At 35.1% G+C, this 12,524-nt stretch overlaps 1 protein-coding gene across 2 annotated transcripts in view; it reads right to left on the reverse strand.

Moving 5' to 3' along the window:
- Positions 1-12,524, reverse strand: part of LOC143226400 (nuclear hormone receptor E75-like) — a 90,341-nt gene that overhangs the window by 13,225 nt on the left and 64,592 nt on the right. Inside the window, exon 2 of one of the 2 annotated variants that reach the window (XM_076457324.1) lies at positions 512-679. The exons of the other annotated variant lie outside the window; for it this stretch is intronic. Coding sequence (XP_076313439.1) covers positions 512-605 — 94 coding nt within the window. The 5' untranslated portion in view covers positions 606-679. The remainder of the gene's footprint in view (positions 1-511; positions 680-12,524) is intronic. 2 annotated transcript variants of the gene reach the window in all.

Below are 12,524 nucleotides of genomic sequence, written 5' to 3' on the forward strand. Positions count from 1 at the left end.
TATGCACCTTCATTTCTCAGAGTAAAATCTAACCTTTTGCTATTCATTTATATTCATACATAAATACATGCATATATATAAGGGGGGAATAGAAAGATGGTGATAAATAGAATAGCCAGTCTAACATGTAGTGAGAAACATCTTTTTTTACTACTACCTTACAAGATTAAATTATTTTAGTAAATAATAAAAAGAACCACTACAAGTATCATGCAATGACAGTTATTTGTTATTGACAACATAATCGTGGAATTTTACATTTAAGAGGGAATTTACAGCAAAAATATCAGAGATTTTACGTAGGTTTTATAAAACAGTAAACAAGCACTTTTTTCAGTTTCTTCTCAAATTATTTTATCGAATATGTAACACAAATATTGAAACATTTTTAATACAAAAACGGATTTGGATTTAAATCTCATTACGTGTGCATGCCAAACTACTTGTAATAAAATGTAAAATATTAATTTAAGACTCCTTTACCGAGTGGAAAGCTAATAATAAAATTCACCTATTTTCAATTCGTTTCCTTCCTTCTTTCCCGAATCCGACTCTAATGCTGGGAGAGAGTTGAGCATCTGAAGATCTTTCTCTGTGATTATCATGACGAAGTAACTATGGTGATTTCTTCTTCACTAAACCAAGATGCAAGTGAACGCCTGCTACAGTCCCATAGTTTCTAATCAATTTGTTAAGAAAAATGTTTTGGCTACTTTACTATTCAAGTTCACGAACAAATTTCTAAACTACCTGACCGAAGAGATGATGCGTCTTTCCGGACACTAACTACACTAGTAAAACGCGTCCTAGGTAAGCTAAGGTAGAGCGCTGGTCCAAGTTACCGGTTTGGTTTCAAGGTTCCGAATGACAGTGAAAGTGATCCAACAGCTTGTTTAAAGTGCAGGGGTGTTAATGAGGTAGAGCGCTCGCCAAGCTCCACGGTCGACTGCGAAGAGAAGCGGTAGAGCCAGCTGCAATGCACGATCGCTCGTGAATGACAGACAGTCTGTGGAGAAAACAGGGCACTCACGCTGCTGCAGACGTACGACGTCACACAAGTTCAACAGTACAACTTTGAGATTTTTGTTGGTCTTTTTTTTTTTAATCCTTATTTTTCTCGGTGCTCAAATCGACGATGAGCGACAGGCGAACAGTAACTCAGCCAGCTCGAGACAATACAATACATATTGTAACGCGCGCGCTTATTGGCTAACCTCTTATGACTCCGCCCAGAATTTCGACCTGAAGGTTCAGTGACCGATACTCGCAACGTTTGAAGGCTGAGTCAGTTTTGTTGGTTATTGCGTTGTGGATGTCGGCAGCCGTTCACCCCGCCATCTTTCTCTAGGCTTTGCTCGAAATGATCTTTTCAGTTAGTGTTGATAAACTGGAAGGCGTTGATCGATACCTGATTCGTGTTTCTCTCCTACTAGCCAGTGTCAACGAACGACACAAGGATGTATGAACTCCGCAAAAGTTTTATTAGGTTTTAATTGCGTCAGCAACATTTACTTTCACTGTCTTTTTTTGTACACAAAAAGCTTGATGAAGATATTTTAGTATTTGTAGAGAGCACGTTGGAAAGAGCAACTCTAAGTTCTATTTTTATTTTAAAGTCAGTGACCAGAACCTAATAATCATAGAAACATTTGAAACTTAGGTAATTATTAATTTATTAGCTAACATGCAAATCTTCACTGTCTTAAAACAAAGAAGAGAAGGAAAGCTAAAATCTTTGAACTTTAATACTACAAGCCTTATAAGTGCTTTAGAATTTTTAATTTATTTATTTTTTTGCATGTGAATATATATCATCGCGCCAAATGAGGTCGAACGTGTGTTTCAGACAGAGAACTCATATTTTACTTAAGTCACAATGCTACACGTTATGAAATAGTTTTATTGTATATAATCTAGTGATAGTTTTACAAGTACCATACATACAACCTGTTTGTCTCCAACTCCACATTTTTATTCGTTTATTTATAAACAAATAGTTCAAATAATTAACAGTTTAAATATATACTTGAAATGTTCATTTTGATTCTATATGCTTATTGTATATAACATTTGTTTTGATTTCAAATCAACTTTCTTTTATTAGCTATTTTTCGACGAACGATATGTTTTCCACGGAATGAAACACTGTTTACATGAAGTAGGGAAGCGAAGCCAAACTGATGGACAAGACGTCTTAGGGTTTTTATGCCACTTCCATTTTATGATATTTGTTGTTTGCTTTTTTTTATAGCAAAGATAAAGTCGTTCAACAAAGCCCGTCACACCGTAAAAACGTAGTTTAATCTCTATAACTATATTATCTGAATATCAAGAGACATTAAAAGTGAGCTGTTAAAAACACTTTCACATAAAAACCGACCTTGGAAAACTCTGCAGTATGCTTCGCGCGCTGGGAATAGTATAAGAAACAATTCGGGCCAAGACGGGCCCGAGATTTACAACCAAGGCCAGCCGCGAGAGGTCGTTGCTCTGCGCCCTTCAATCGACAAAATACCCTTTCCTTTTCAAAACGCAGAGGAGGTAAATAAAAAAAAAAAATCCACCAAAAAGGGGAGGGCTCGAATTCTGGCGATGGCCTTGGATTAGTTTAAACAAGGCTGGTATGAAAAAGGCCTATTTATTTTTTAACACACTAAGAATGTCTGGTTTTTACATAAAGTTTACAAAGTAGAATAAAAACTAATTACGACTAACAGCACACAAATTATTCTAATGTATTCTCGTACATTATTTCACGGCTGAGAAACTCAAAATAATTATGATGTGTAAAACCCAAAACAAGAACAACTAATTAATTTCAGTTTAATTTTTATACTAGTAAATCACTATCGAATTTATGGTGTACGACATAATAAAATGGATGTATTAGCACATGGCTTCATAATAAAAATGCATAATGTATATCAGAGAGGTGTACAGAATACTTATCTTAAACATATTACAAAGGTATACAGAGGTTGGGCAAAGAAATAGAAAACCCCTGTTTAAAACTGCCTTTTCTTCCCCAGATGTTAAACGGTTCAGAGAGCTGTTCGTCTGATTACTTCTTTTCCAAGGAGTTTTCAGATAGACGTTCTGTGTTGTTTAAGTTATACAAGCTCTATTTCACTTCAACTGTTAAATAACATGCGACAGAAGCGTGACTTAATTGACTTTCAAAGTCATCAGATTGTAGCAGCGATTAATAGGTGCTTTAATAACCTAAATTCTACAATTCCACGAATCTCAAGTCACAGTTCCGAACAGAAAAACGATTATCCACCAAGTTTTATGTGGTAAATGTATTAGTGGCAGGAAGATCAACACGAGTGAACGAGACTACCTCGTATTTTGTTAAATTGTGTCCTTTGGTATGAAACTAATCGCATCTGCATACCTTTCAGGAACTTGTATATGTTCTACCGTAAAGAACCCGAGGCAGTTCTAACACCTAAACATGGGACCACACGTTATTACATTGCTTACACTAGGTGTTTCTATACAGTTTTTGTCCAAACACTGTAAATGTTAATAAAGAACTGTGGTATTGTTCGATTTAGCATAAAGGTCCGATTCTGGAGCAATTATAACGTTGCTAATCTTTATATATCAAAATTTAGCATTACTCTCATATATTACACGTAAAACATGTTTTACTTATCCTACGCCAGTGTAATCTTCCCTTACACTAACTTCAAGTTTGTGACAAAAATTCCCCATCTCTCTACACATTCGGTTTAGAGATTAGAGAAACATACCAACAAAACTGAAACAGCTCACGGTGTAAGCACATAAGGCCTATTTCACTTTCAACGATAAGACTGATGGCTTATAATGATAAAATTCGAGATTTGATCACTGTCGCGTGTACACGTAGAGAACCTTATTTTGCTGCGACAATGAAAAAAATAATGTTCACATGTTATTGGATAATTTTCACATGGATATACACTGACTGCAAAACCTTTAAGCTCCTGTTTTTTTTAAACAAATGTCTAGATTTTACATCTGAAATGGAAACCTGGTGTTAAAAGTATCAATTGCACCCGCAGGTATTCGAATACTTACTCTGTGTGCCCTAATTTAAAACCCATGAGGGTTAAAAGACCCAAAACAGTGCCCGTTAGTTGTTTATACAGGGTGTTCGGAAAGTCACTGTGCACTTGTATATTTATTAACAGACATGTTTCAATACAGAATACAAGAGGTAAATATGAATGACAATTATAAACAATGTTGAAAGTGACCCCCGTTGGCATCAATACAGGTCTGAATCCTTCTTATTTTGTTTCCAAACACCGCTATCAGTTGCTGGCTTTAAATAGACTGAATAAAATATGATTACAAAACTGCACAGTGACTTTCCGAACACCCTGTAATAACACTCAAAATAAATCTTCTATTTGAATTCGTAGAACGATAACACAGAGATTGTTTTATTTTCAAGCCTCTGCAGTAAAGAAATGCTCTAATTTTTTAAAGATACAACACAAGTATTGTTGAAACAGATAAACTTAAAGAATAACTTTCACTCAGGTTGATGAGATTAAGGGCACGTGCGGTCGAGTGTGATGGCCTCGAGCTTCACTGCAGCATTTGCTTCGTGCCTCATTCCCATCACAGATGCTTCGAAAATCCACTAGGCGAAACTCAAAATTTTTATCTTACTCAAAAAACAGATTTGTTTGGCTGCTAAATGATGTAATCAGAATCGTATCCAAAACAATTTGTTAAACGTGTCCTTACAATTAAATTGCGTGAATGGACATTTATTTAATAGACTAGATGTTTCAAAAGAAAGTATGGTAGCGATATTAATAATAATGCTAATTACATTTCTAGTTTTGTTCATGTAAGAACTGAAATGTGCAGTATTAACTTCCAGTTGAGTCCCATCATTGAAGTTCAGTTATAATAGGGCGAACAGGATGAATGTGACATATAGAAGTTAATGTGCTGATTTGTGGATTTGAAGGCTATTGCCGAATCAGTTCAAAATTAGGTGCAGTTAGTACAAATAGTACTAGCTTAGTTTTATGCAAACTCACTGCAACACACAAACGAATATTGTTGGTGTTCGTTTGTTTTTTTTAACCTGTTTTTGTTCCTCTTGTCCACTTTCATGTCTAATCGGTCTCATCTTACTGTAGACAACCATCTAAAACGTATATCTATCGAGCCATGTTGAAAAACGAAGGACTAATAAAAACAGAAGAAAACAATTCCGATGATAGAAGTTTCTTTTTCATTTACAGGTATAATCAAATAAAAAAAAAATCAGTTTCGGTTATCTATACAGAACGTTCTCTTATTGTACAATACATAGTTCCTCTGTTCGGATTTTATATTTGTTAGTTATACAGGTACCAATTTCCATAGATGTTTGTATATTTAGTGAAATATAAGTAGGCTTAACTGGTTTTAAAATAAAGAAGTGAACCAAAAGAAATGAATTGTGGTCTCCACTGTTGGGAAACTGTAATTTTATAGGTTTACAATATTAAAATCCAAGGTTCGATTTCTTGAAGTAAAGCAGATAGCCCATTGTGTAGACTAAAACAAACAATGCGTGTGTGTATGTATTAAGCGTGTTCACGCAAATTCATAAAAGATAAATGAGTTCATTTTGTAGTATGATCTTTAAAAGACGTTCTTAATTTTTAATGTGTTTTCATGTCCCTTGTTTTATTTTAAATTAAACTAAGAACTGAAAGAATTCTTACATATGAAAATAAATGTGACAGCTAAGTTTTACGATCTCTCCCAAACATATTTTATTATTAATGTTTATAACTGTAAACAAATCAAAACAGTTTAAAATATAGGACGTGCAAATTTTCTATATTTTCTGCGCGAAGTGATACATTTACTGCTAGCACTTAATATCCTCACTTTTTGTTTAGTTTTCAGTTGTCAGATTACATGGGTAGTTAAGTTTTAAATAACTCGTAAAGCACCAAAAATCAGAATCAGTCGTATTATCAAATTTTTTCTTAATAATTTGAATATGATTTTGCAAATTCAGGGAGTTTCACGTCAAGAGTTCAAATAACCATTCGATTATGTAATTATAATTACTGAGCATCTAAACTATTAGCAAGATAATATATACTTAGATATGAAATACAAGACATAACAATATAAACAGTAGCCAAAAAATCAGCATTTTTAAGACAGCGAGCAAAAACCTCTTTACACAAATGGAAAGTCTTCGGATTCACAGCGCTAAAATCAGGGGTTCGATTCCCGTTGGTGGGCTCCACAGATATCTCACTGTGGCATTGCTATAAGAAAACACACACACACACTCTCTCTCTACTTAAACAGCCTACATTTAGAAAGGTAAATGTCAGAAGTTGGACGTTTTTATATCTTTGGTAATAACCGCCCGAAAAGTGTAGGCACTGTAAGAAATACATGTTATAAGTTTGAAGCCAAGATAAACAGTTACACACTTGACTTTGAGGGGGCCCGGCATGGCCAAGCGTGTTAAGGCGTGCGACTCGTAATCTGAGGATCGCGGGTTCGCATCCCCGTCGCGCCAAACATGCTCGCCTTTTCAGTCGTTGGGACGTTATAATGTTACGGTCAATCCCACTATTCGTTGGTAAAAGAGTAGCCCAAGAGTTGGCGGTGGGTGGTGATGACTAGCTGCCTTTCCTCTAGTCTTACACTACTAAATTAGGGACGGCTAGCACAGATAGCCCTCGAGTAGCTTTGTGCGAAATTAAAAAACAAACAAAAGACTTTGAGCGATTCAATACAAGTTCATATTTATAAAGAGAATACCCCGAAATTCCGACAAGATAAATCTGAAACCAGCGTATTACCATTTCTAATGTATGGATAAGAAAAATGTATATGAAACCAAATTTTCTTTTATCTCCAAGATCTTTGAAACAAAATACATGAAAAACATATCTTGTTGTTACATTCCACTCTTATCTGAACTTCATAAGTAGAACGTATTTCTCTGTAGTTACATGACTTTTGATAACTTAAAGTACTTAATGGATAAAATTGTAAATATCACTTTCAATATACAGTCACCTGGCGGTTAATATATTTCGTATAATCAAAGCAAACTGCTGTGGAACGTGGTAACTAAATCAACTGAATTAAATCACTCTTAATTTTAAACTACCTACAGTTCGATACATTTATATGATTTCATTTCTAACAACATTTCTAAAACAGACGACAAGCAAGAAACAGGCAGAAATTGTTTACAGTAGTATACCTTAGCAGCGAATGTGTAAAATCCAAACACTTTCCTCCCAAGTACTGTTGGTCTTAAGTTATATTAAACTTTGTGTCGAATTTACGAAAAATGTAACAACAACAAAAGAAAACTATGGATTGAGCCTGTAGTGAGATGAATATAAATATTGACAAGATGTTTTTAAGTGGAGTAGCAATGTGATGAATAGTTAGACCAAATTTAATATTATGTTAATGAATGGCATTAGCTTGGGTGGCCAACGGCTATTTACATCTGGGACTCATCAAAAACAAATTCTGAAAACTGTTTTTTTTTTGTTTCCTTTTCTGAAAGGCCTAGCATGGCCAGGTGGGTTAAGGCGTTCGACTCGTAATCCAAGGGTCGCGGGTTCGAATCCCGGTCGCACCAAACATGCTCGCTCTTTCAGCTGTAGGAGCGTTATAATGTGACGGTCAATCTCACTATTCGTTGGTAAAAGAGTAACCCAAAAATTGACGGTGGGTGGTGATGACTAGCTGCTTTCCCTCTAGTCTTACACTGCTAAATTAGGGACGACTAGCGCAGATAGCCCTCGTGTAGCTTTGCGCGAAACTCCAAAACAAATCTTTTCTGAAAAGCTTGAGAAATGGAAAAAAAGTAAAGAAAAAAATTCCAGAAGGAAATAACATAAAAAGCACCGAAAAAACAACTCACTTTGAACAAATGTTTCACACATTCATTTAATATAAAGTTCCGAAGCTCTGAATTTTATCAGTCATATACATAAGTGCAAAAAATAATAAAAGACACCCACGTCAGAGAGTGTAAGGAAGCTATTTTTAGATCTTTTAGAAAAATTCTGTCGTTCGTTAAATTGTGCTCCCTCTTGTTACCATGGGAACAACGAGCAACCAACATAGAAAACACCTCATCTCAGTAACTGGTAGCCCTTCTCCGGCTAATCAAATAAGTACTGTTTATACAGTGTAAAACGAGCTAGCATACTAGCTAATCTCTTGTGCTCATGGTTAGAGTATGATTTAGAATTCAAGCACTGATAACCTCTGGAAGTAGTTTCAGTTTTGATTAAATAAAAATCTTAAACATCTTCAATTATAAATGACTTCAAATGAACCAATATTACTATAAAATCAACACATCTGCGTGTATACCTAATTCAATCGATCGCACCTTTCTTCTTGTAAATGTGCAAAAGTTCAGTGTGAGTGACACCTAGTGGTGGATGAAAAATGGGTAGTAATATGATAATAAGTAGCACTTTTCGAAGTTTTAAAAGTTCGAATTTTTGCCATAACAAAAGAGTAATCGCATTAAAATTCCTAATAATTTATTACATAATAACCTTTTTACGAGTTTTATCATTAAACATGTAGCAGACGAACTCGCAAAGTAGACGTCGCACATTTACGGAATTCCAATTTACTCCTTATCATGATAGGCCTGGCATGGCCTAACGCGTTAAGGCGTGCGCTTCGTAATCTGAGGATCGCGGGTTCGCGCCCGAGTCGCGCCAAACATGCTCGCCCTTCCACCCGTGGGGGCGTTATAATGTGACGGTCAATCCCACTATTCGTTGGTAAAAGAGTAGCCCAAGAGTTGGCGGTGGGTGGTGATGACTAGCTGCCTTCCCTCTAGTCTTACACTACTAAATTAGGGACGGCTAGCGCAGATAGCCCTCGAGTAGCTTTGTGCGAAATTCCAAAACAAAACAACATCCTTATCATGACAATTAATTCTTTATGAAAACAAGTTCCTACTGTTTTTAACCTTATAACAATTACCTTTGAGTGATCATCTCAAAATACGTTATAAACAAGGATATGGTACATCTATTCATTAGAACAGCACAACAAACTGCGCCTTTCCAAGCTTATTGACATATGAAACAAAATTAACTTTAAAATAGTTAAGTTGAAAATGTGCCGATTTTTATGCCTTTTATTTGAATCTCAAGAGCTAAAGTACATTTTCTAAATCCAAGCAGAGACTGCAATCTTACAATTTAGGGTAAAATACAATACTTATGCAAAATTCCATTAATAATAACGTTTAAAAAATCGTTAGAGAAAGAACACAATTAGACAACTACTTTATTGTTGTTTTCAAAAATTTCCCACGGTTTGTTTATTTGTTTCTCTTTGAATTTTGCACAAAGCTACACGACGGTCATCTGCACTAACCGTCCATAATTTAGCAGTGGAAGGCAGCTAGTCATCACCAACCACCGCCAACTCTTGGGCTACACTTTTTACCAACAAATAGTGGGATTGACCGTATTATTATAATGTTCCCACGATTAAAAGGACGAAAATGTTTAGTGTCGAGGATTGGAGCCTACAATGGATTTCCCAAAGAGAACGAAATATGAAGAATGTTAAAGATAGCCTATTTCCATTTTAAACTCTATTACGAAACCCACATTTCAAAATCTGCTTGTATTTGTAAAGTAACCTTTCTTTTGTAGACTTTGAAGCCACGGACAATGAAAAAGTGGAGTACTTCTTTTGGAAAACAAGGCTCTGTAATACAAAACCCTGTAACATGAAAACGTTTGATTATTGGTTGGTTGTTTAACATTTATTGGCACATAAAAAAAACGTTTGAATTTAAAACCATTACAAGGAGCAGGCTGGGTAAGTTATTGTGGTATAAGATAAGAAGAAAGTTATTTTTTCAGTAATGTTAGTGAATAATGTGAAAGGCTAAAAATATTGAAAATTTTTTGTAATAATAAACCTAATAAAATCTTTCCTCAATGTGGTGTTTAACTTCATAAAAAGACACAAACCATAAAAAACGTTTAATAATTCACTGAAAATAGTAAGTTTTCGTCTCTTTGCTCCTGGTTTCAGACAAATATCTTAGTGTAGTTTTATAGCCAAATACCGAAAGTCTATTTTTGTTTTAAATAGTTACACGTAGAACCTCTAAACATATTTATTCCATGGATCTACACGATTTAGTTCGATTACAGCGCAAGCATGTACGACAGGCGCAAAAGTGTGTACCTAATTCAATCGATCGCACCTTTCTTCATGTAAATATGTTCAGTTTGAGTGACACCTAGTGGTGGATGAAAAATGGGTAGCAATACGGTAATATATACAAGTAACATTTTTCGAAGTTTTAAAAGTTCGCATTTCTGCTATAACAAAAGAGTAATCGCATTAAAATTGTTAAGGATTCATTACGCTGTACCTTTTTACGAATTTTACCATTAAACATGTAGCACAGGAGAAACCCTCAGTAAAAAAAAAAGTTATCCATAGCAATGGTTACTGGAGACTTCCCTTCATCTAAGCATCTGCCTCCTCTTAATACACACGTAATATCCATGTTTGCCACTTTGTAGATAAGTGATTGGTCAGGTAGAAGCTTACTGAGGTCACTCTAAATTAAAGCTAGGCTTTACATTTACCTTACATTTATTTAAATCTTACATTGTAACGTATAGGATATAATACGAGAAGATTAACACAAACCCATTCTGAAGACGTAGTATCCGTACGACGAAAAAGATCTGGGGTAAAGGAGTGAAATACACATTAGAATGATTCGAATCGAAAACAATCGACAGAGTACATGCAATCCATTGTGTAGCTTCGAGGTAAAGCAACAACAACATTTGATGTGACAGTGGCAGTGAGACAGGATTTTGTAAGGAGGACCCGAGATGTGGTTTTTTCTTACAACATCCTGCCTCACTGCCGCTCTCACATTAAATGTTGTTGTTGCTTTAGCTCAAAGCTACATAATGGGCTACATGTACTCTGTTCACGATGGGAAATCAAACCCCGAATTTTAGCGTTGCAAGTCTGTTCCCACTGACGCAGCGAGTAACCACATAAAGCGAGTTTCCTCACAGGAAACATAAAACGGACTCAGACAGCAAAACAAAATAATTACATAGTTCACATGCAGCAAAAATGGTTCTAATAAAATCCATAATTAACCGTTGCGAATCTAGTTTAATTTTCACTGGGCACAATGTATAATAAAATGGCTATTAAAGTGTTTCACCAAGACAGGGTTTGAAGATAACTCTAGTTGACGTTTTCCCACTTGTACAGGTTGGTCCTGCAGTAAAAGCTCAAGCGACCTTCTCCGTATAAACGTTTACACCGTAACTTCTAGCAGTCTTTTTTTTTTTTTTTTACTTTCTAATGAATTGTTTCTTTTGTAGGCATTGTTAAAGTAACAGACATTTGTTGTCTTAGAACTATAATCTGGCTTTATAGCATCGTGTACAAGTAACTAAATTATTTGATAAAATGTATACGCAAAATAGTTGAAGCGTGCTTATATTTACTATTGTGTTGTTTAATAATTTTACATATTATTAGCAATCTAATGATCAACTGATTTTCCTTCCTAAAGCATAGTCCATATCTAAAACAATACGTTAAATTAAAAAAAAAAACTGAAATAAATATGCTCTATGCCAGACTTGATTTAAAGAAAACATTTAAAGGAGAGTTATATATATAAAATAGCTTTCTTTTCGAACAAGCTTTCCCGCCCTTACGTGATGATAAATATTTAATTCCCAGGGTCTACTAAGTTAAACTAATAAGGTTAACTCACTAGCTCTTACTCGTAAAACACTTAACGATTCAAACTACCACATTTTTGCCCACCGCGCGAATTCTTTGTTGAACTGTACACAAACACACTCAAAGTTCGAAAACTGAAATTTGTTTTTGACATAATTACTGCGACCACTTTGAAGTTTAATTATAGAAGGGCACTTAGTATGAACTTTTTATCCTATTTATGTTGTCAGTTTGCAATGTAACGCCATTACTTTCCCTGGCGTTTTGACGAATACGTAATAACATTTCCTTAATACGAGTTATATGACTTAATATCATTATTAATACGTACGGTTAAGAAAATACATGGTTTAAGGTTGCTCAATGATTAAACACGAAATTTAAGGCCCATAGTTGAGTAGTAGAATAGAACTTACACCCAATCACACAACTTTAAGCTTTGTACGTTTTCTCTAATCTGCCTATTTTCACGAATTCTAATACGATTTCAATTTTATCTCACAACGATATCTACACACACACACACACACACACACGGACCACTTTAGCAAAAACTTTCAGAGGTAAAGGTAAACGAACTCTAACGTTCGAAGACGATCACGATACGGTATTACACAGTAATGTAATCCAGACTGTATCACTAACGAAACATAATATAAGCACGCATCATGTGGCAAAAACCTTGGAAAGTAACATACAACGAGGGTCATAGACCTGAAAGTCATTCACAATAAAATGGCAAACACGAC

Source organism: Tachypleus tridentatus, chromosome 9 (genome assembly GCF_004210375.1).
Source record: "Tachypleus tridentatus isolate NWPU-2018 chromosome 9, ASM421037v1, whole genome shotgun sequence".
Classification (NCBI taxonomy): Eukaryota; Metazoa; Arthropoda; class Merostomata; order Xiphosura; family Limulidae; genus Tachypleus; species Tachypleus tridentatus.